Below are 25,077 nucleotides of genomic sequence, written 5' to 3' on the forward strand. Positions count from 1 at the left end.
GGTTACCACAGACCAAATTGTTGGTAGGGGATTTCTCCTACAAACGACAGCCTGGTGGTTAGAAATTTAGGAAAAGTCTCTTCTCACTAGGGGTTCAACATTTCACAAACCAGCCATGACTGCACTCCAGTGACGACACTGCATTCACGTGCACATAACACGTACAAAGGCCAAAAGAGTGCTTGCGTTGGAGCAGAACCACTACCAGAATTTGTTTACAGATAAAAGTCAGTTTATTGCAAAATTAAGATGGTTGAACTAATTTAATTATAATTAATTTATTTCAGTCCTTCTCCAGAAACATAAAAGTAAACATTTCCTTTTGGCAATTAAAAATACTGTGGATTATTTCCTGTTGAAAGCTTCTAGCAAACGAAGAAGGTGCAGAAAAAGGTTAATGATGTCAAGATAAAGGTTGATTGAAGCCAGGATGTGTTCTTCTGGTGACAGTTTGTGCATCAACAAATGAGTGTCATAGATGATGAATCCGCAGAAAAGGAGCGCTCCGGCAGCAGCAATCACCACCTCTACCGTCTCACTGTAAAAGAATAGCTAGCAGGGAAAGAAAAGGTTACCTCTTTTTTAATGTAGTAAACATACACAATATATAAATTGGATCCATGAAATCCCTGCAAATGCCCCTTGACCCCCCCCAAGCTATTTTCTGTGCAGTAGACACGCTTGGTCACAGACACCTCCTTGCATGTGGGATACCCAACACCAGCCCCTGGAGGCGGCGTGCGTATGGGCGGAAATCGCTGCCATAAAATAGTCATACAAATGTCACACGTGATTACATAATTAAATGTTTTGGTGTACGAGTTTGATTTTCTCAAAGGCTTCTTATTGGTTTTAGGGATTAAACAATGACGTGCATTTTAGACTGATATTTAACTCCATGTCAACACCCTTGAAGTGAACTAAAGCATTATGGCTGATGAAATATATGATAATACAGCCATTACCAGGTAAGCTCATAAGTACACAGTATGAGAATCGCTTACCCTCAGAAAGCCAGCAATAATCAAGATCCACAGGCCTGCAAAAAGACTGGGAAAAAGAGAGGAGGTCATGGATTATTGTTACATATAACAAGTGATACAATCTTTAAACAGCGTGCAAGTTATTTCCAGCACAGTTAGTTGACATTTAAGGGCAAGTAACAAAACATCACACAATCTAGCAACGACTGACTGGTTGGGTATGCTAACGTTTCAAGAAGAGATCACTAGTAATGTAGGGGCAGATGTGAACATCAAGAGAAATAAGGCTTATCACACTAAAAGTAAGATGAAACATATCAAGTCTGGGGCAAATGTATCCTAATTCAATAACAAAAAAAAAAGGCCTTCGGTCCTGCATAATACATCAGATGACATTCAAAATCTCTCGCTGCATTATCTCTTTATTATGCAGGGACCTCACCTTATTTAAAGGAGAAGCTTGTACAGGTCCCCAATTATAATGCTTGGAGAAGTCAGCGAGATGAATTATGGCAACTCACACTTACTGTTTGAGTGCTTCAAAACAGACAAAAAAAAAAAAAGCATACCCAGCTCCAAGCTTGCTGAAGTCTCTCTTAGACTGGAAAGTGAAGACGGTCAGCCCGAAGAACACGGCTGCGGTCAATACGAAGGCCTGGATAACCACTGCTACTTCATAGAAAGTCACTGAAATGGAAACAAGGATAGTCGTCGAAAATCATTCTCTGCGCGAGTGAGCAAATAACATGATCAATCCCGCTATAAATTGGTTAACATGTTTATTTCTACCGTGATAAACACAATCAAAATATCTACCTGCAATACCAACTGTTATCGCCTCCAAGAGAGTCTGTAAAACAAAAAGGAATGGGAAATAGATGCAAAAAATCAGTTACAGAACCACGCATCATGTAATATATCAGCAGTGGACTGTATACACTGCATTTAGGTTTAATTCAAGGGAACCACAAATTCAGCCATCAATTGGTTCAATATGTACTGAAGAGTCACTTCAGGTGTTCAAAGATATATTAGCATGGATTCTTAAGACTTAACAGTGTTATTAGCCATACATTACATATGGAAGGATCTGTTTCTACTAATTGTTAATGCAAGCCCTGCCACGGAATATGCATGGTCCCACTGCTGAACTAAACATATTACATACCAGTAGTTTATGATTAACACTGCAGTCGGTGAAGAAGGAAAAGACAATGAGTGTTCTAACTTGTAATCAAGCAATATCACCATGGGGCATGGAGAAAAGGGCATTAGATCAGACGTATGCAGGAGCCATTATCAGTAGGTGAACATTCGAGGACATTATTCCAGGGAATTACTGAAGTCTAAGTGGATGTTGGTGGGCCTGCAGCTTTCACACAGCTAGTGATGGACATCTGGCTTAGAGATATTGGTGCTGACTGTTTTCATTCACATTGGAAATCGAGGAAGAAGAAAGGAGGTATGGTAAGCGTGAGTACCATTCTCATATAGCACAGCAGTAACCAAATCTCCCTAGATAGAAACGATGGAAAATATCCGATTCCAGAGCTGGCAGTTTTAGAGACACTAACATGTAGCCATGGGTGGCGTATCCAATAGCACAATACAAATCCACCGAAATAACAAAATCTTCACATTAACAAATACTTCTTAAAACAAAGTTTTATATGGTTAGAGAAAGACGCTTACGAATCCAAACAACAAGTACAGGTTCGCTGGATACTGATGCCTATAAATTGTCAGGGCGACTATTGTGACGAGTGATCCAATGGCAGAAATCAGAAGCAGAGCAGGACTGGAAAACAAGGAAACAGTCCTTAGAAAAGAGCCCACCCAACATAGGATATGTTAATGTTAAAAATAAATACATTGTATACTTACAAAGGAACGTTTATATTATTAAAACTGATTGAGCCTATATGAACCAAAACATGTTAGCTTGTTGTATAAGAGCAAGTTAACTCAGACTAGAACTTGGCTTGACATTTCCCAGAAAATCAGATAGCCATGGATCCTAAAATTGTACTGCTGGCTGCTATATTATATATAAGATTTAGCCAAACCCCGGACAAGATAGAACGATCTACAAGCAAGTTTGCTATTACTAAGCAATGTGAATTGTGTCAATCGGTTTACTTTATAATGCCATAAATCAACGTGTGGAATTTAGACAGCACGAATAGAGATGACCTGAAAGATAACGAACAATGTTGTCTATGGATAAACACTAGGTAAACTCAAAAGGCTGAAGCATAACGTCGTCTTCAATGATCCTCCTCCTAGATCCGACACATGTATGCAATCTGTATACAAGTCCAAGACGCACACTTTACAAACTTTGCATCCAACTGTCAGTGAGCGTTCATACCAATACACCCCACCTGTAACACCCTCACAACTACTACGGCACACCGGTCAACTCATTACTCTTCCACACCTATATCAAACACCAGCACTTAACCCGAATGCACGTTTATTTTCTCTCCTTTGCCTACCTTTCATGCACAAAACTGCGAATAGAATCAAAGTAAAGGAACACCGCAGAGGTTACAGCTGTTAGGAGAACTTGGACAAATAGGGTGCTGTAGACCTTTCGCAGGAAACCTAAGGGGGGAAAAAGTTGCTGTTGGTTTATTCAATAAACAAGTTGGGGCGAGAAAATATCATCTTACTATAATTTCACTTACGCACTTAGAAAGACCAAATTAGCCAGACTTGGAGAAGGAACTTGCTGGGGTTTGCCCTTGGTAATATTTAAAGTGCATCTATTATGTTTCTATGTTTTATTATTTTATACATACCGTAATATTATTATTAATAATAATAACACTATCCATGATCAAACATAAGCATTGATCAATGTATAGGGATTGATTGCGACGCCAAGTTATCATGTTGCACTCAGTATGATTAGGGGTTAATAGGTATTTTAATTATCCATTAACAGATCTGCTTTAATTCAGGGATTTTTATTTTATGGCAATTCACCTACAGGCATCATGTAATGACTTACCCTCTATTACAAACAAGACAATTGTTACAACAATTAACAAGGGGCAAATTTTAGAAGGGAACAATTATCAATAAAACCAATGCAATTTGAGAATTATATAACGATTTGTAAAGCAGGTGCATCATACATTTTACAGTTAAGTGCATTGATATAATACTGCTATGCCTTCTTAAATGTACAACCCGGAAACCCGTTTTAACCATATGCATGATTATTCCTCCCCAGTCCTTGCTCATTGTTGAGTAGCAGAAGGCAGGGAACTCGGTTTCCCTAAACAGATTAGGCAATGTCGTAGATTGCGTATGAAGTATGTTTCAATACGAGGTGTGACGTCAAAGACAGGACGAATAACTGTCTTTTCACCGTACGGTGTCACCCAGTACGTTACACATATACGCGGTATCCGTATACGGGTATCCATTTTACGGTAAAGCAGATACAGGTATTAAACGCTTTGATTATCGACTCTTCTATGGATGGATGAGAACTGGAAATCAGGCATAACCGATCACACGGAGTGTACTTACCCATGCGGATGTAAGTACTGGCCGAGGCCACGTTAGTGCCATAATTAAAGTCATCCTCGATGGAGGACATGGGGTAATGGTCCGTCCCTGTCATCGTCAAAACCAGATTACCCTTTCCATCCACAGTCCTTCCTGTTGACGACTCGTCAGCTGTGGGCAGGCACTGCGCGTTCCACACCTCACTTTCATTCAAGAAACGCCCACATGCTTCTCTGTTGTTTTTTGTTGCTAGTCATGGGCTCTTCGAGTTTTAAACACGAAAGACACAATATTGTTGCGCTGACGTTTTCTGTAGCCCACTGCTTTTGAAGCCAGGTGCTTGTCCTGTTAACTTCATCAAAATATACCTATGTGCCGAGAATGGTGCTACACCACAGCAAACATTTATTTGGGTCACCGTTTGGCTCCAGAAAGGCGACATAGTGAGTTATTTTCATAGAGCTCTATAACCCGGATAGGATGCCGTTTGCGTCTTTCCGTAACTGGGAAGTGCGTGTCGCGCTACAAAGTGGTTTTGTATTTCCGGTTCAGTAGCCGCATGGTGAGTAATGTAAAGGAGGTTGCGGGAATTAATCTAACGTGTTTACTATTTAGATTTAAGATTCTACCTGTAAATGCGCGACGATATTCATATTCTGTAATACGATGCGAAGTGCACATGTGTAAAGTAGGGTGACGCTAAATTACGGGGAGTCTTGGCTTAAGCTTAGAATATGGCTAATGTCGCATCGTCCTTTGGATTTATAAAGAGAATGGTTTTAGGAAATGACAGCCCTTTCCCAGTGTTGGTAGTAACACGTATAAAGTTACGCTAAAAATCGCTATATGAGCACATATAAAGCGTTAGCGGACAGATCATTACCGCCAAGTGCAGTGCATTTGTTGGGATCCCAGCTAGCTACATGCAAAGCCCACGATCCAGATGGTCACCCATTGATCAGTTCCATCCTCTCCTAAAGTACCAGCAGCATCTTGTCACTGACCTGTTAGCTGCTTCCTAAAGACAAGGGTTCAGGGCGTCATAATCTAAACACTCATTCAGGGCCAGAATTAACATGTGCAAACCCCATTGCCTAATTGCTTCCTGTTATCATGTTATTGCTGTAATATCGCTATGGAATCTGCTGGTGTTTTTTTTTTTTTTTTTTTTTTTTTTTTTTGCACCACCGGGTTCCCGTGCACATCAGTATAGATTGCTGGGCAAGATGGTTTTTTTAATGAACTTACAGTATTTTTCTCACTGGCTGCTGGTTCGGTTCTCGTTTCGCTGGAGCCTTGTCATTACATTCAGGGCTTTCAGTCTTATGAAATGATGTCGCCAATGGAAACCACAGGGGAGAGACATAGGTTGGGCTGGACGGGTGTAGTTTGTAAGGTCCTGGGTCTAATCAAATGTTGATGTAGTTGCAAAGCACCCCTACCCCTGAGAACGCCATTGCTCAATCTTTCTTGATCTTCCATTTTTTTATACATTACATCAAGCCTCTACCCTCACTCGCTGTGTTTCCTCCTGTGTACTCTAATAGTTACCTTATATGAGACAGCTTAGCTTCCATACAGCTGCAGTGAGGTGCCGTTGATATGGGCTGTCTATTCTACATGTCTGTATGCAGTCCCATAGACGGCCCACGTGTTGGCTAAGGTACTAGGTATGGTAACATGGGATAAAAAAAATAAAAAAAAGATTTTCTTATATAAATGTTAGAGGTACTTCTGTATTAAACATAATTATTCATTTTGGATGATCAAGTGCCTTCATATTCTGCATATTAATATTACGAATTTAGTGGGGTCTGGGATAACAGAAGGGCCCATCCTTTGTGTTGCTATGGACTGGCTGTGCGTGGCATGTAACAACCTATGAGTCCATTTTCTGCCTGTCCAACTCACTGATTGTACTCATAGTAGTTTAGGTGTACATTTTTGTTATACAAAGCCGTTGACGTTAGCAGCGGACATCCCGTCAAATTGTGTCAATATGTCCGGCGTCGGTTACATTTACTTGAGATACATTCTTTTGAAGCATTGATACGAGGGATTATTATTTATCAAAATTACATTATAAATAATTTCTGTAGAGCCATCATATTTTACAGCACTGTATATTGGGTAAAGAAGACATAAGTAGTAACTCACATATATTGCTAGTTTGGACGGGAGGGATCATTTTAAGTATAAAAATGTATAACTTATTTCTTTTTAATTAATTAAAAAATGATTGATTTTTTTTTTTTTTTAACCTTTCCATCTCCCTGTCTTCAGTAATATAATTGCCCGGCTTTGCAAGAAAAATGGCAAAAAGCTTACGGAGCAAGTGGAAGAGGAAAATGCGGGCCGAAAAGAGGAAGAAAAATGCCCCTAAAGAGCTCACCCGTTTAAAGAATGTCCTGTCAAAAGTCAATGCCGATGTCTTGATGGAAGATGTGAAAGAGGTTGCGACTGTTGTGACTGCTGAGGAAGTTAAGGAAAAATCTGAAATGTTGGCGAATACGCCTGAAGGTGAGTGTTCTCAAAATCTGATCTGTATATACCTAAAAAAAAACAACAAAAAAAACCCCCCACTTATTCTCTAAACACTTTGAGAAGCACCCACTAACTATTTCTTATTGGCATACTTTTTTAAATATTTTAATAGCTTAAGGGGCTAAAAAATGACCCTGGCAGCCCCAGCCTAGAAGAATGCATAATACAGTACTTGTAGAGAGACACCTGGGGTAGAAACTGCCCTCCTCCTCCGTGGTCCAATTCAGTGGGATCTGAATTGACCCCCGCTCACAGCGCTCGCTGAGTACTTTTTTCTGTGCACAAAAATATTGCTGTTGATACCACGGAAATTTAAAAGGGCCCCCTAGTTCATTATATGCCACCGCAGAGCTATTTTAATGATAAACTCATATTGGAGTCCGTTTTGGATGGATTCCACTACATTTAACTGCCTGTAGACTATCTTGTGCTTTGTACTTGACCCCCCACCCCTAAAAACACTATTATCGCTGCATTCTGTTGTTTTTACAGAGCTCGGGAGACGTTACAATTTTGTAAAACATTGCTAAAATATTGACTGGTCCTGTATGAGGTTGCTGGGCCCTGTTTGGTCCATGGGCCATATATTGGAGATCCCTGTTCTAGGCCTATAGTGACATTCCTCCCAACTGTCCCTATTTATTCAGGACAGTCCTGTTTGTTGCATTAGAAGACAACAAAAACCTTCTTATATTAGAGCAAATACGGTAACAAAACAAAAATTTATAGTATAATGTGTTTTCTTTTCCTGAAACAATATAATTTGGTTGAGCACTGATTAGTCGGACGCGGTTCTCTGTTAAGTTGGATGAGAACGTAGCGTATGAAAGATTGGAGAGGCTGTCTTATGGAGATCATAATTCTGATTGTTGTGGGATACAATGTAAAGGAAAACAGCAAGTATACATTAGATTCAGTTTTTTCCTGTTATTACATTATTGTGCATAAAAGGGCACAGCTTATTTTTATAGTTACAGCAATATTGGGAAGCTGCGTTCTCCCTGTCTATTCACTTTAATAGCAGTGAGTATACTAGAACACTAAAGACCATTTCCCATCAGTCCATAACTAAAGTGTGTTGGGTTTCTCTGGGTATGGTATAGTGTGTGACAAATAACTGAAGCAAAGCCAGTGTGAATTTTCTTCTCCCATACTAATAAGCCAATTATTATTTCTGGACAGTTGCCTTTTTGTAATCCCACATGTAAAATACACAAACACTGCAACTTAAGTATTTAAAGGCAAGAGGCCAAAGAACATTCTTCTTAGATGGAGGTGTGAAAAATTAAAAATCCCTTGAGTGTCATTTTTCTTTTAAAATATTAACAGCTCTGCTTTTAAATGCAATTTCTTCTTCTCCCCTGTGGTTTTTTATTAATTATATATATATATATATATATATATATATATATATATATATATATATTGTTTACAAAATAAACAACACAATGCCAATTGGTGTCTAAATCAGTGTGCGATAAATTGTTAGAGGGGGAAACACATATTCCACATTATGGTACACTCTCTGCAGCAGCAGCCAGTAAACATATTTTTATCTTTTTACATTTTGCAGGTGACTCCTGTACTATGGATATGGATGTAAAACGGAACAAAAGAAGCCTTCTTAACGAGCACGGTCAGTATCCTGTATGGATGAATCAGAGGCAACAAAAGAAGCTGAGGGTGCAGCGTGGAAAGAAGAAAGGCAAAGCCAAATCTCCCAAAGGACTGGCGTGGTAGAAATTAGGGGTATACTGTCTGTCTATACTTTTACTATATGGATGTTTGTCGACTGACTTGAATAAATGAGACTAAGCAAACAGCCCTGTCTAGCCGCAGGAGAAGATATTAAATTTATAATTTCTGTGTTTTTTGTTTTATGTTTCGATAACCCTGGCTTTCCTTGATGTAAGATGCTAATGCAGCAACCACTTTTTATATGATATCTCTCTTGAATGCACCGCGAATGGTGAGAGGAATAAATGTTCTATTTACCATAATGGAGCAGACCGTCTCAGTTCCTTCTGCTGTGTTCTGTTCAATTGTATACTTTGTGCCACCTGTTGGAGATGAACGTCAAACAGGTAAACATTGTACATACATTTTTCACTAGTCCTTAATTATTTCAATGCCTTCTCCTTACGCCACACTTACAAAGGCCTGATGGAACAAACAATAGTTTGGTATGCATAAGGTGGACTTTTAAGACAAATAGCTTATTTTAAAAACCAGGACACCGTATGTCTGTACTCGGTTTTTGTTTTTTTACTAGGTAGCAGCAATATATTAAATAGGCAAACAATAAGAAGAATACATTGCCAGCACTCAAATCTAAACATGCAAATTCATAAAAATCATTTTTTCTAGTAACCACTATGGAAATGGTTTCTAAGCCAGTTTAGTTTAGCAAAATAACACAAAACTATTTTAATGTAGTGTTTTGAAAGTGGGGTCACAAAAAATGGAACATTCCCAAGCTTAAAGTTTTTTTCTGAAGCCTGTCTTATTTATGACTGTTTAGCAGCCCACCAGCTAAAAATACCCCCACAAAGTATATATTGATTGCAAGGGAAGACAGCTTATCATGCAACCAGTTGGTCACCTGGCAAAGGAAGCCATAGCGTGAATTTTTCACGTTTTTTTAAGATTGCACAGATTACATGCAACCGAAGAGAAACCCATCAAAATGTATTTTTATTGGTCATTTTTTGAGGTTAAGCACAACATGCCTGTTCTTTTTTTCCAAACATGACATTTTTGAGGCCTATGTCTCATTTGGGACTGTTTAGCAGCACACCAACTCAAAATAACCCCACAAAAGTATATATTTGGAGAGACAACAAGCCAGGGTATGACACTAGGAGCATTTGGTCATTTAGCATGAATCCAGTTGGTCACCAATGCCAGACAAAGGGAGCCAGGATGTTAAATTTCTTTTGAACTTTGTTTAGTGCATGTTTGTGTGTTAATATATAAACACTGCTTTGTCACTGTAAACCACCACCACCACGGGGGCAGTGTGTCCTTGAAAACAGCTTTTGGTGTGGAGCTGGGCTGTGCCTTTTGGCTGTCACCTTGAAGAGTTCAGTGTGTCAACTTTTTTTGATATCTAGCCCCAGAAGAAGATGATTGATGATAGTCCACTTGTTTCCCCGAAGATAGGCCGCATGAGGAAAGAAATTAAACAGTGCTTAAATACGTAGCCTTTCTTCTAACCATTATACTTATGTATTCAGTTGTTTCTGCACAACGCAGTTTAGGCTCTCAATGAAAGGATGCTGATTGTTCATCGTGATTAAAACCTACCCCCAATACTCTGTTTCAAGAACATTTTGGCTAGTTATGCTCAGGTTTTATATATATATATATATATATATATATATATATATACCGTATTGGCCCAAATATAGGCCGCACTTCCCCCCCCCCCCCACTTTAAGTCTTTAAAGTGGGGGTGCGGCCTATATTGGGGTCTAGCGCAGGCAGGCAGCAGGGTTAGGATACAGATCCCCCGCAGCGGCGCAGGGGACCTTCATCCTACTCTCTGATACGCTCAGACAGCCTCCCCTGCCGGCACTTTCCAAGGGGGGGAGTGCCGGCACGGGAGATTGTCTAGGCGCATCGTGCAGACGTTCTCCGGCTGTGGCGATGCGCGTGAACGACCTCTGCTGCCGGCACGTCTGCTCGATGCTTTAACAATCTCCCTTGCCGGGAATTCCCACGAGGGGAGTCCCGGCAAGGGAGATTGTTAAAGCACTTCGTGCAGACGTGCCGGCAGCGGAGGTCGTTTACACGCATCGCCGCAGCCGGTGAACGTGTTCTCCCGTGCCGGAAGTTGTCTACGCGTATTGCGTAGGTGTCCCCTGCCGGTCCCGCAAGACACACTGGAGTCTGCTTTGGTAAGTCGTGGGGGGGGGCACATCTGGGGGGCAGAGTGGCAGCGTATCTCGGGGGGGGCAGAGTGGCAGCATATCTCGAGGGGGCCAAGTGGCAGCATATCCTACGTTTTTTTTAACTAAGAAAAATTTTTCCTTAAAAAAGGCACCTAACTTTAAGGGTGCGGCCTATATCCGAGCCAATACGGTATATATATATACATATATACACTGGGGAGTTCAGCTGACACCTTGGGAAGTAGGACTGAATGCTGATTGGAGGGTTGGAGGTTTCAGGAATTAGAAGTCCGAAGTCATACCCCAATGGCATGAAATGTAGACACGCTAAACACACACACACACTAAATTTAGTAATTGATAATACTACGAGTACTATCACTGGTCAGAGACACACTCACACTTGAGTATGTATGTCCACAAAACATGTAGTTCTAGAGAAGAAGGATATAAGGGTTGGAAGAAAGGATTGATTCTTCTAAAAAAAAAAAAAGGGTAGGATAGCTGGGAGGAATGCTGATGAACTTGGTGCTGATCATGTTAATTTCTAATGACTTTATCTGCAAGCCTTTCTGCAAAGGAAAGCTTGTGCAGGGTGCTGACAAAAATAATATGAGGTAAGGAATGAGATGGTATTTAAAAGGATTGGGAGAAACATAGTTAGTGCCCAAGATGACAATTGTTAGTATGTAGTATTGAGCTGTCTCACCTCTCCGAGAATATTGACATAGACCCAAGAGACAAAGCCAGGCTAGCTAACAGACAACTGGAGCATGAATCACTTAGTAGACACTTGATTTGCCAGTATATCCACCCACAAACCACCCAAAAATATTTTGTGTGTGGCTTACTGTCTGATTTTTACTAACATCCCATGCTCCTCTGGCATTGTATTGTTGCTGTGGGTCTCACCTCCTCGTAGGTCACCTTGGCACCTGACTGAACTATATGGGCCCAGGAAGGTTAAAGTAACACAACTGCAATCAAGTCTGATTGGCCACGTTTATGTAATTAATGTTTTCAACTAGTAAGTTCTACAAATTATTTCCAGTATCTCAGTTCCCCACCAAATTCACCTGTATTCTGGGACCACATTCACCTGTATTCTGGGACCACATTCACCTGTATTCTGGGACCACATTCACCTGTATTCTGGGACCACATTCACCTGTATTCTGGGACCATATTCACCTGTATTCTGGGACCACATTCACCTGTATTCTGGGCTCATTTTATATGGTGTTTCATTTTCCACGTACCAACTCTTGTCCTTATATTTGTACAACTTCGTATATGATAGACGACAGCTACTATGTGTTTCAATGTAAGCTATCCTGGAGCTCAACCATAGGGGGTAATGGAGCTGCTGTAGATTGGAAGGTGAAACCAGGTTACTAGGACTGTGAGTCCACTCCCTAAACAGAATCATTTCCCGTGTCATGGGCCTGATGCATATAGCTTTAGTTCCCGGTTCAGCCACCATTATATTGAGCCATTTTGTGTTTTTTGTGTGCGTGGATAGAGGCACCTCAAGAAAAAGCTTATAGATCACATTTTTGATCTTTGTTCTTGACACAAACATGTAAGATTTAGGTGACAGATTCTTAGTAAACGAAATAACCTAAACATCTGTTGCATGTCTGGAGGTGGTTAAACATTTGTCTAGGAGGGCATTGCCTTGGCCAACAGGAGTACATAATTACAAAGGGAAAACATTAATTTAAAAATGGTATAAAAAGCCCTTGCAGAACCAAAAAACTAGCCCTGCTTTCTTGTTTTACCATATTTACCATTATTTTTTATGGAATTTTTTTTATAAAGTACTACCTACAAATCTAATGAAACTACAGAACCAAAAAAAAAGTTTATGGACATACCAGACCCCTCTTAAATGTAAACTTTAGTAAAAGACAATCTCTCCTGTTACATGTGGTCTTAGTCATTTGTATTGAAGTAGGACAAATAAGAAAATATGTTAATACTGTTCAGATGTTTTGATTCACTGTCTTGAATTTTCATTACTTTTCTCAGCATGGTCATGACATTTTTATTGATCTTTTTCTAGAGATAGTGTGTTACTTAATGTTTATACGCTGAGGTTCCAGATGCTTCGTATTTTCAATTCCATTCATGCAGGATGCTTTCAATCAATTCAATATTTCTTTTTCTGTGCATGGCTTCCCTGTTTTAGGCTCCTTCATCTGCTGTGACCAAAGGTCCTTCTATAAAAACTTTTTTGTTATTTCTTTTTCTTTTAGGTCCAACATTTTAACCTTACAGTTTATGTGAATAATAAAAAAAAAATCTTCGGAGCATTATGTATGTAATACCTTTGCACTTATCTTAAAGACACTTGATACCCCACTTTTGTTATAAACCACATAAGACGTTGACCTTAGGCTCTAGACACTGGGCGACACTCAGAACAGATTTAACACTTTAAATTCCAGATCATATATTCATGGACTTTATTATGGATTCACGTGTTGTCATGAGCATTCAGGAGGATACACTGATTAATATTCAAAGAATATGAACATTAGCAGAATGTTTAATCTACTTTTATATGTTATTTGCAGGTCTTCAAAATTGTTTTGCTGTAACATAACACAGCATCATTTCTTGTTCTCCTGTATCTCATTATTCATTGTTACTGGTATAATTTGTGATGAGGAGGTTTTTATTGCTATGTTTGCCACCTAGAAAAATCATGTAATTGTGGCTACCGTTATATGCACAGAAGACATTTTCTATCTTAGTATCCAGAGTTCACTGGCAGAACTACATATGGAGATAAGCAAACACAGGAGAACAAGATATCCTATTCTTCCTGTTGTCAGTTTGCATAATGGATCGAGATGTTAACCAGTGCATTTCTTCTTTGCTATACATAAGAAAAATGGCCAAATAGTGGGACAGAATCCCCAATATTTAAGATATTAATATTCTTGCTTTGTTTTGTGTATTTATTGGTCATTATTATTCTAGCAGCAACCAGGGATTCTGAATTTTCCCATTGATTCCGCTCCTTGGTTAGCATTATACCCATACCAGGGAACTTCTGGGCTCTTGCTACCCGGAGCATTCCCTTGCGGGACGTGGCCAGGACTGCACACTGACGTCAACGGTCCTGTGATGTTGGTGGGCAGTCGGGTGTCCTGATGTCGGGAACTCCCTTTTTTTAAAGAAAAAATGGGAGTGGAGCGTGGCGTGTCAAGACCCCACTCCCGCGACCTGGAGGATTCTGGTCTTGACCCGGAGAAGGGCGCCCACCCGGCAATCTCCGGGTCAAACCCGGAGAGTTCCCAGGTATGATTATAGCCATTAAAAATTTAGATAGGACTCACCAAACTTGGCAGGCTAAGAAATATATGGTCATATAGTATGATGGAATCCCCAACATGTATGCCTTATAGGTGTTTTTGAATGGTATTTGCTGGGTATGCACGGAATTCTTGCTTTGTTTTGTATACAGAAAAGAAAAGAACATTAATGGTTGGACAATCTCGGCTCTACTCTTTTCTATAGTCATATAGAATGTTTTGTCCCGTCCCTTACTGTCTTACTTGTCTGTAAAGCAGAAATTATATTAGTACAGTATCTTAACACAGATCAGGAAATACCATTTGTTGAAGCGCAATCATTTTTCATTTTAACTTTCAAATTAACAGTTTTCCATTTTCCATAATAATAATAATGTAATGTGAACAGATGTGCATTATTTCACATTTCAGAGAATTCCAGTAGGTGTCGCCCCTGACTTAATGAACAGCATTTTTCTTCAAAAACATGTTGCACACTGTCTCATCTAATTGAACGATAGGCAAGTTTTATAAAGCAAACCAATTAATCTAATAATAATGTGCTTAAATGTGTTTATTTCAGTATGCAATAGTATATCTAATTTATTTCCAAAATTAGGATTGAAAGTATTATTTGATTTTTGCAGGATGCAAAACTCCATCTAATCTTTCGGCATGCATTTCGTGAAAGGAGAGCTCCGAAATCTTTAGCAAAAACATCAGTTTTATGAAAGCATGAGTAACATCTTATTTTAGTGGAAATATTTCTATCAAAAAGTCAATTATATATTGGTGGTATTTACATATATTAATGCAAACAGTTTGATTTCATAATGCGCTGGTAAAAAAATCTTCTTTAATAAAGCAAGAAATCAGTGCACATCCAACAAATATATACTGCAAACTCTATTTAAATTCACCAATCCCAAGCATAAACATAGAAGCCTAACGTATAGCTGTCTCTGCAGTAGAGACTCATTGGGTTAAAAGCCATGCAAAAATGAGATGGGAGCTGACAAAATTAGCATCTTTTGATGTAGTTGCCGGCTAAGCAATATACAATATGGCCATATAGTGTGACGGAATCCCCAATATTTATGTCCATTCACAATGGGTTTGCAGTGATTCCTTGTTTTGATGCATCTACAATCCCAAAATCTGTGTTTATATGCTTATCAGGACGTGCTTCTTTTTTTTTGTTTTCTACAACATTGTCGTCGACCTTTGAGGCAATTGGGCATATATGGCTTCTAGTGGCTAATATGTGGACACCAGGCACCCTAAAACGTACATAGGTTCTACTGCATTACATCATTATATTATTATTATTATTTATTGATATTCAGCGGTGCTGTACAACGGGTATTATTTTTATGCCTTCTATGAACTACAGGACTTAAGTGTAAGAATCCCTTAGGAATTCCTTACTTGAGATGGGCGAGCTGAGCTACACTCACTCTAAAAACATAAATGCTAAAAATAGGAAAAAATAAAATAGAAAAGACAAATCAACAGAAGAGGACTAGCTGACCTTGCACTGGATTGCCTTCCTCCATTCTTGTCGCGCAGGGTTGGGCCACACAATGGGCTCAAGTGTGACTTGACCCAGCACCAGTTTGTCCAGCTATACAATTTATATTTTAGTGTATAACTCCTTGCACTATTTTGATATTTTAAACGCACTGTATATCTGTGAACGGGCTCATTTGTTTGGCTCAATAAAACATTGTCTGGCTTCTTAGTTCTACGAATCAACTATGAAAACTATGCTATATTAGTCTGTGCACTGTGTCTTTTATGTGACCTTATATTACATTTCCACAAAAGTATTATCTACTAAATACCATAATATACCATAATATCGTATGTTGCAGTAAATAAAGTTGTCTTTGCTGTGCTCGAGCTGTCAAGACATATAACAAAATCTGCTGAGAGTAGGATGGTATTGGGAAAACCCAAACATTAAGCTTAAATATCTAAATAGAGATAAAAAAAAAAGTCTGGTTTTCGTTCTATTCAGTTGTCGGGTGATCTCTTTTTTTCAAGTGAAGTATAGAAAAAAAAGAGGCAATGCACTTCTGTGGTTGTCAAAGGCATAACACACAAAGACAATCGCACATTAATGTATCTGAAAAATGTGGGAAAGAGCCCATGGGACAGTAGGCAGGGCAGACCACCCAAATCAATTCACATGTTTAATTACAGTTGTTAGCTCACTTCACTTGTGATCAAAGCTAAATTAGAACATGTGTCTCCATTGGTGAGACATAAGTTGCAAGATCTGTACATATGGCACATTTAAAAGGCGGTGAAAAATTGTTTTAGGGAGCTGAAACAAAAGGTGATCATTAGGGTGAAGGAAGGAGGCTGCTTTGATAGAGTTCATTCTGAGGACAGCGGCTATTCAAAATGTGCAGACACTACTTGTAAACAGACACTAATGTTCTCTTTGGGAAAAAAAAGGAAGGGAGACAGGGAGAGACATAAAGCATCTACAGATATGAGAATTTTAACACTAGACTTGTGGTATTTCACCCATTAACTCTTTGTCTCTTGTATATGCGCACATTGTTACCCTCCAGAATTGATATTGCACTAATAGAATAGAATAGCAAGACCTTCTTAAGTACTGTCTCAAAATGGTAATGTGTCCCAGATAAGACTTTTGACGAGTTAGGGCTCTAGCGGCCATGAAGTGATGGCATATTTATTTGATCACATTGATATTATTATATAAAGCATTTCTGCGTTTTGCATTGAGGAAAATTACGTCTGCCAGGATAGGATCCTGAGTCTTGGGGTTTTCGATCTAATCTCAGTTGTTTGCCGCAGATCCTTTCGTATTCCTATAATCTAATGTGGGAGTCTTCCAAATGTTAAAGAGGAAACCTTTACTCAAACATAAGTGAAGATCAAGTATGCTTCCAACCTTGTTTGGGAGGGGTTCCTTGAAGACTCATCTTAGATGACACGTGATGCACAGAAGCACCCTGCAGTTTCTTATTAGAAGGTTTCATTTAAATTGTCTTTTTTTTAAGACTAAGCATTATACCTCCCAAGTGTTCCACCCAGACTAGGAATTATACTTCTAAGGAGGGACTCAAATCCTTCTGGTCGCTTGTTCCTCCCCTGATGTCCCTCTTTTCTGGATGACAAGAGTGCTTAGCGGGCATGAGTATATTACACTGCTACAGCGCTAGAAGTCACAATCATTTGTGTGTGATAGCAAAAATGTGTTTACAAATGAATTTGTGTACTTTCTACTAAAATAAAAATGTTGCTCTTTGGACATTTAAAATGTAGGAATGCACAAACCTCCCAGGGTCCCATGCAGGGACAGTGATATCGAGGTCCTATACAAATATACATTGATTTGTCAAACTGAAATTGTATTTGGTTTGATGTAGAGAAAGACCCTGACATGTTCCCCAAGAGCTGACCCTTTAAACTTGATGACAGCCGGACATGAGCCCAGTTGGCAAATTCTGTACTGTTGGCAGCTATGGTGGTGCAGCACATAAATTTGGTAATTAAAAAAATAGGCATGACCACAGGGCACTAACAAAAGCAGTAAATGCATTACTGGTAGCATTTACACTTCTGCACATAGGGACAGTGCGCCAAAAAAAACAAAAGACACAAAAAAACTGTGAAAATTGCCAAGGAGTTATGTGTTTAATTTGTGGTGCTACAGCACATGCCTTATTACACCATATTCAGACTATGGGCCACATAAGGAAATTAAATAACTGCTAGTTTTGTTCTCATAAACCTGTTTCCTTTATTGTATATGTGTATGTGTGTATTCTTTAGGTGATTGTGGTATTTAAATGGTAAATGCCCAAAGTTGATGGTGAATACTGTGACTATGAAACCGCTGGTATAATTAAGCAGACATTTTATTATTGTTTTTATTATTATTGGAAATGAGTTTAGCTGCGGGAACAAAATGTTACCATTGAACAACCTCTGTTCTGATTTTATTAATCTGTTTTGTATTTACTGCCATTTTAGCTGTTAAATATTTCAATTCAATAACCAGACTGTTGATTAACATATAAAACTGATACTTTCTCCGAAATATTTTGGACATCTAGAACTATAACAATTACATTAGGCTAAATTATTTTTTTGAGAAAAAGTAGACTAATACTGGACCAAATTTATTCTTGAAAAAAAATGTTTTGTTTTGTAAGTACACAAGGGCAATTGGGTAAGTGAAGTGGCACAGCTGATTATCTCGGAATCCAAGCATTTTTAACAAAATGTTCTTATATGTCCTCCTCCGTTTTTTCATTTTCTGTTAGGTAATATGAATGGTTCAATTGAAGACAAGATAACAGCATAAAATAACAATCATGAGACATTATAAATCTACATAATAATGACAATACAATCATGGTATGGTAATCCCTTATATCCTAGCACTGATAAGTACCCAGTAGGCACACTATATTCTGTATCATCTACTCTTACATCCTATGGCACAATTATTACAAATGTTCCCACCTGCCCGTTATCTATATATATATATAAGAAAAAACTAAATAAAAGAGTACAATAATATGAAGGTTATAGGCCGAACTGGTCAGAGGATGTTAAACACTAGGGACTCAACTCAATGACCTGACAAAACCTTAGATATCCTTAGTGGTGTAACAAAAATCACAGCAGTTTAAAAGCCTGACTAAACCTCATATGGTACAGCTGCACAGAAAACTATAGATCCTGCCCTAAAGTGTATTAAATAACGTGTGCAGCCTGTCTAAGCACATTAAATGTGCCTGAACATTTTAGACCATCAAATCCTTCGCCTAAATTGGTCTGTGGCAGAACCACCTTCGTCTTCCTGCTAGTGATGCCTCTTACCACACAACCCAGCACTCTACTTGCTTTTTCCAAAGCTTTATTGCATAGTCTGCTTACCTTTAAGTCTTTAGAAATAATTACTCCCAAGACCCTCTTGTCACTGACAAAACAGTGCCCCCAAAGGCTTTTCCTGCCTTGGAATGTTTTTGTCCCAAGTGCATTATTTTCCTTTTATCAACATTAAACTAGTTGCCACATACTTTTCTTTTGATTTACTTAAATCATTTGCCATTTGACTTGTTCCAACCAGGGGTCGATGCAACGCTCTCCTCCTATGTGCACCGCCAAATACCTCCGGTGTCAGCTCTCTCTGACTCTTTCTCTCTATCTCTCTCTAAATATCCTCTGCTCCTTAGCTCTGTGTTGTAGCTCAACAAACGTTCATATAAAGACCATTGTCTAATGATTGTTGGAAAGGTTGTTGCAAATTGCCTTGATGGCCAAGTGGTTTGGCCATTCTAATGGTGCGTGTTATGGTTTTATTAAGTGATGCGACTATTTACATGCATTTAGGCTAAGTATGGTCGTTCATTTGCTTTTAGACAGAGGCATTGAATTCACATGTTCATACTGTGTATAGAAGAGCTTTTGTTTGGCTAACAATGACCAACAATGTTCTGGCTCTATGCATGAATCCCTTATCAAAGGCAGTATAACATTGGTGGTCATGTAGCCATGGCCATGTTGATTCCATAAAATATTTTGTTTTAAGCATTTAATCTTTTCCTTGAATCCTAATATGTGTATACAGTATTTTTCCAGTTCTGAAATGTTCTGGTGTCCTGCCATGTAGTAGGAAATATGCATTAAAATAGAAAGGGGCAAAAAACTTACTGTTGGCTCATCTTCTGACGTCTGTTTGTTGGATCATATTGACCAACATGCCTGATATTTACTATATACTGGAGTGTATCAGATTTTTTGAGGACGTCTCCTTCTGGGGCTGTTTGGCTGAGATGGCCTTGTGGTGTGCAAGTTGCTAGTCCTTGGAACCCTTGAACTATTTATTCATATCTAATACAACATCTGTGGTTTGTGTTGTCTGTCAAAGTGTATTTTCTCCTTTACCAAATGAAAATATTAAATGTTATTTCTATAAAACCATGTTTCATTTTAGGGAAACTTAACCTAGTTTAGCAATTGAAAATGATACCACATAAATTTTACTTTCCCATATTGAATATTTCAAATATTTGTAGACTACATAAGAGGCTGGATTGTTTTGGATTTATTTTTGTAATGCCATATCATTAAGGGAGATATATAATTTAAACACAAAGTTTCATTTTGTTTTTGTATTTCACCAGTCTGAAAGCTTTGTATATGTAATTCCTTTTTGTACCTACAAGTATACCCCACCATTTTCTGAACGCTCTCTGGTGATGACCTATGACCATAAAGGTTATTTTCAGATACTGATAAACACAAGGTGCATGGGTGAAGATTGGACCAATGCCTCAAGAATCTATATGTGTATTAACAGCAACTGTGGCTCTTTTATGGGCATACATGGGCCCTTTCCAGTGTAGGCTACCCAATGCGTAAGGAGTGGCTTTGAAAAGGGGCATGGTTAGCCATGTGAGGAGCGGGGCTAGCCACAGACAAGGGCAGGGCTGGGTGGTAGAATTCGGCAGGGAGTGGGCATGGCTAAACGTCTCTTCTCTAGGGTGACCACATCAGCCATGTTTTCCAGGACACAACATATTGCTCTTCAGCTCAGATAAAATGCTGCCCTGCAGTATGTAGGATGCAAGAACTTATGGAAAGGAACCAATTAGTCAGTATTTACATGTGTTTACAGGTGTTTTGGCTGCTTTATAATTGGGTCACTTGGCCCCCTAGGCTGAATGTTGCAAGCCTTCCTAGGCAATGCTATTGTCAGTAGTTGTTCCTCTGTCAACCCAGTTTGGCGAGCATTCCGGTACTTCATATAGTCACACTACCAATGCACACTATGTAAATAGCTTACATCCTGTCTGTTGAAAAGATTAGAATGTTTCCTTGATGTCCATTTACATGTCATTTATAGGAAATGTTCTGCATCACAATAGATTTCCTTTTCTGTTTCATGTTAGTCTTAACCTTATCACTTCTTAATGTAACATTTTGTTTTCTTTTCAGATTTATTTTTCTTGGCTCAAACCTTATTCAGTCATTGGTCTCGTCTTATTTTCAGGATAGCCACATGCCTTGCCCATGCATGTTTAAATTCATTCACTGTATTACCCTCTATAACTGGGAGTTTGTTCCATTACAGTAATTTGTTTACAGAAGGAAAGAGCCAAGAGACATGTTTGATCAAGTTGGCCAACACAATGCTGCATAGGATAACTATGGTGCAGTGTGAATATTTTATGTCACAATATATTTGCTCAAGTCCATCTTGGCACTCTCCTTCTGTGAACAAACCTCCTTAGTGGTGTCTGTCACCCTGCTGGCTGTGTCCAGAAGTGGACTGGACACAAACCTTCTGGAGGAGAAGGCCCTGTTGGAGAGATCATGGATCTCCCTCTTATCAGCTGAAAACGAAAGGAGCATGAGGAACATTGCTCCCTTGTGATGTGTATCATCGATTGACTCTAAGTCCTGGGATATGATGTCATATCTCAGAGTTATCTCAGCACTGAAACAAAGGTCCCACCACAGGACTTAAGAAGAGATAGGTAGAAAGTGGCGAGATGGGGAGAAGGAGGAGAGGTAATGAGAAAGGAGATGTTTGTAGGCAAGCTTATTTTCAGTGATTCAAAATTAAGCTTCAGACATGCCCAGTGCATAAAAACAAAGTGCACCGTGGAAACAAAAACAGTGCCCCAGCCTTCTTAGGCTAGGTTCATTAAAAAAAATCCTTATATCACCAGCTAACCTACAAAATCTGGGGCTAGTGATGATATCCCAGTATCTAAATATGTTGAATTTTGAATGTAACACCTTGATGCTGCATGACCACATGTTTGTTCTTTATTGGACATGCACAGTATTGTTTCAAAACTCCGCTCACTTACTGTACTTGATATTGTGAATTCCAAAACATTCAAATTAAAAGCATTTGAAGAAAAAGAACTACAAAAATGTATGAAAATGATATGCCTTATACTATGACAATTATTAATATTATTTTACACAATTACATGTCACATACCTGGCTGCCGGTGCCTCCGGGTCCTCGGACCGGCAACCGCCGCGGAGGAGAGGGAGACCTCCTGCCTCCGCGAGACAGCTTCCGCCGTGAGGACAGGGAAGACCCCTCAACTCCACACGGCAGCCGCCACCTACTGAAGCCAGGTCCGGACCTGCCGCGTGCACACGTTCCTCTGTACTACAGCTCCTTTTAGAAATTTACGTTCTTGCCAATCCCAAGATGGCGGCGGACCGGAAGTGACGTAACGGCACTTTGAATTTTTTGACGGAAAAACGTTAATTGGTGCCTAAACTTCCTTTGCCTATTTAAGAGCCTCAGAAACCTTCCAGCCTTGCCTTCTGATGGTCGTACCTATCTTGTATAGTGTCTACTCCTCAGTAAGCGTTCCCGTGTGATTTCCTGTTACCGTCTCGGCTTGTTCCTGTTCCTGTTTTCCTGGCGTTTGACTCTGGCTTCCCTCACGACGATTCTGACTTCTGGCTTCCTGACCTTGGCTTACCCTGCAACGATCCTGACTTCCGGCTTCCTGACCTTGGCTTGCTCATCGGCTATTCTGTACTGGACTCTTGTGATCGGTCTATTGGACTTGCACACGCTGTTCTACCTGATTACAGGTCCTATTATACGCTATGCGTGACAGAATCAGAAGGCCAACATGAGACCTGCATCGGTAGGACAACAGGGGTCCTATGAGGATCGTTTGGATGGGATGGATCACCGTCTGGATCAGTTTGCCCAAACTCTCCAGACGTTACTGCAACGCACCGACCCAGCACTACAGGGTCCTCAAGCAATTGCGGTTCATCCACCCCCGCCTGCACCTACTCATCCTGTTTCAGTTCACCAGTTCGGTCTTACTCGGAATTTATCTCAAGTCTGCGTTCTGTGTTTGACGTTCCTGGGAGGAGGAGCACAGCATCCGCATCATTGTTCTCTATCCGCCAAGGTTCGCGTTCTCTCCAGGAGTATTCTATTGAATGCCGCACCCTGATGGCAGAGGTCAACTGGACCAACGAGGCTCTAGTCGCCGCATTCCTGAATGGACTATCTGAATCCCTCAAGGATGAGATTGCGGCTAGAGATCTTCCTACGGAACTGGACGCCGTAATACAGTACGTCTCCCAGGTGGACTTACGTATTCGTGAAAGACAAGTGCAACGTGAAAACCTGAGACGACAGGAGAGAGGAGTTCGGGACACCGTACGCCATTTCTCCCAAGTTCCGTCCTCTTCCACCTTGCCTGAGTGCGTGGAGGAACCTATGCAGCTGGGGGCAGCTAGACTCACTGAGCATGAAAAGAGCAGGAGGAGAAGAGAGGGACTGTGCCTGTATTGCGGTCTTTCAGGACATTTTCTCAGGAACTGCTCAAAGAGGCCGGGAAACGCTCGCACCTAGGTAGGCTGAGGGGACCTACTATAGGTGTTATCCGACCTTCCCCTGAGACCAAGATCACCCGTATGACAGTTCCGGCTCGACTAGTCTGGTCTAGAGGTTCCGTGGACACCATGGCTTTTTTGGATTCCAGTGCCGCCGGCAACTTTATTGACTCTGAATTTTGTACCCGGTTTCTGGTTCCCACCCTTCCCCTACCCAATCCGTTATCTGTGGAGGTATCGACGGGAGACCTCTTCTTCAGGAGCACATAACTCTTCACACGTCACCACTTACCCTCTCCGTGGGAGTGGTTCACAGCGAACCGTTGCAGTTGTTGGTCATCCGTTCTCCTTCTGTTCCGATTATATTGGGGTATCCTTGGCTGCGTAGTCACAACCCTGCTATTGACTGGTGTACCAATCAAATTACGGCTTGGAGCAGTCCCTGTATGGATCATTGCCTCACACCCCTGAGGACTACTTCAGTGACACTGAACTCCATCGGGACCTCACTTCTGCCTGAGCCGTATCGTTGTTTCGCGGACGTATTCGACAAGAAGGAGGCGGAGAAACTACCTCCGCACCGACCGTACGACTGTCCCATCGATCTGCTTCCTGGTACCATGCCGCCCAGAGGTCGGGTTTATCCGCTCTCCGTCCCAGAGACTAAAGCCATGGAGTCGTATATTGAGGAGAATCTTCGTCGAGGATTTATTCGCCGATCTACGTCACCCGCTGGAGCAGGATTTTTTTTTATAAAGAAGAAGGATGGAGAGCTTCGCCCGTGCATCGATTACAGGGGTCTTAACAAGATCACGAGACGTAACACCTACCCCATTCCGTTGATTTCTGAACTTTTTGACCGTTTGCGCGGAGCTACCATTTATACCAAGCTGGATCTTCGGGGGGCTTACAACCTTGTTAGAATTTGTGCCGAGGATGAATGGAAGACAGCTTTTAATACACGATCAGGACATTACGAGTATACAGTGATGCCGTTCGGGTTGTGCAATGCGCCAGCTGTCTTCCAGGAGTTCATAAACGATTGCCTCAGAGATTTCCTGCAACAGTTTGTCGTGGTGTATCTAGACGACATTTTGATTTATTCCTCGGACCTCTCGCACGCAGGTAGCCAAAGTGCTTCACCGACTACCGCAACATGGGCTCTACGCCAAGCTGGAGAAATGTGCTTTCGAGGTCCGCAAGGTCATGTTCTTGGGGTATGTCATTTCCCCGGAGGGGTTTGAGATGGACTCTTCCAAAGTACGGGCTATCAAGGACTGGCCGCAGCCTGTGGGTCTGAAACCATTACAACGCTTTTTGGGATTTGCCAACTATTACAGACGTTTTATCAGAGACTATTCTAAGATTGCTGCTCCTTTGACGGCCCTTACCAAGAAAGGGGCCAATACCATCGAATGGCCACCCGCTGCCGTCTCCACTTTTGACCAG

At 40.4% G+C, this 25,077-nt stretch overlaps 2 protein-coding genes across 3 annotated transcripts; one reads left to right on the plus strand and one right to left on the minus strand.

The window, feature by feature from the left end:
* Window positions 1–345: 345 nt before the first annotated feature.
* Window positions 346–4,605, minus strand: LOC149299831 (protein lifeguard 4-like). The gene is made up of 7 exons (XM_089486156.1): window positions 4,527–4,605; window positions 3,482–3,590; window positions 2,676–2,781; window positions 1,800–1,833; window positions 1,553–1,670; window positions 1,005–1,050; window positions 346–552 (listed from the first exon to the last, which is right to left on the minus strand). The coding sequence occupies exons 1-7, from the start codon at window positions 4,594–4,596 to the stop codon at window positions 346–348; spliced, it is 690 nt and encodes a 229-aa protein (XP_089342282.1). The 5' UTR covers window positions 4,597–4,605.
* A 2,212-nt stretch (window positions 4,606–6,817) lies between these two features.
* LOC149299832 (protein LLP homolog) lies at window positions 6,818–8,789 on the plus strand. 2 transcript variants are annotated; one of them, XM_089486237.1, is made up of 2 exons: window positions 6,818–7,025; window positions 8,623–8,789. In XM_089486237.1, the coding sequence occupies exons 1-2, from the start codon at window positions 6,818–6,820 to the stop codon at window positions 8,787–8,789; spliced, it is 375 nt and encodes a 124-aa protein (XP_089342363.1). The 2 variants fall into 2 exon arrangements, with proteins under 2 accessions (XP_089342363.1, XP_089342365.1); XM_089486239.1 differs by having other exon boundaries at window positions 6,818–7,002; window positions 8,618–8,789.
* The last annotated feature ends 16,288 nt before the right edge of the window (window positions 8,790–25,077 follow it).

This window comes from Sceloporus occidentalis, unplaced genomic scaffold, assembly GCF_023333645.1.
Source record: "Sceloporus occidentalis isolate IW3139 unplaced genomic scaffold, rSceOcc1.0.p SCAF_28, whole genome shotgun sequence".
In the NCBI taxonomy this organism is placed as follows: Eukaryota; Metazoa; Chordata; class Lepidosauria; order Squamata; family Phrynosomatidae; genus Sceloporus; species Sceloporus occidentalis.

Bases quoted from the DNA above. Each gene is read 5' to 3' on its own strand.
- LOC149299832 (XM_089486237.1), top strand. From the start codon at position 6,818: ATGGCAAAAAGCTTACGGAGCAAGTGGAAGAGGAAAATGCGGGCCGAA. The intron at 7,026-8,622 runs GTGAGTGTTCTC...TACATTTTGCAG, and splicing joins GTTGGCGAATACGCCTGAAG to GTGACTCCTGTACTATGGAT.
- LOC149299831 (XM_089486156.1), bottom strand. From the start codon at position 4,596: ATGTCCTCCATCGAGGATGACTTTAATTATGGCACTAACGTGGCCTCG. The intron at 2,782-3,481 runs GTAGGCAAAGGA...CTTGTTTTCCAG, and splicing joins CGCAGTTTTGTGCATGAAAG to TCCTGCTCTGCTTCTGATTT. The intron at 1,671-1,799 runs GTAGATATTTTG...TTTCCATTTCAG, and splicing joins GATAACAGTTGGTATTGCAG to TGACTTTCTATGAAGTAGCA.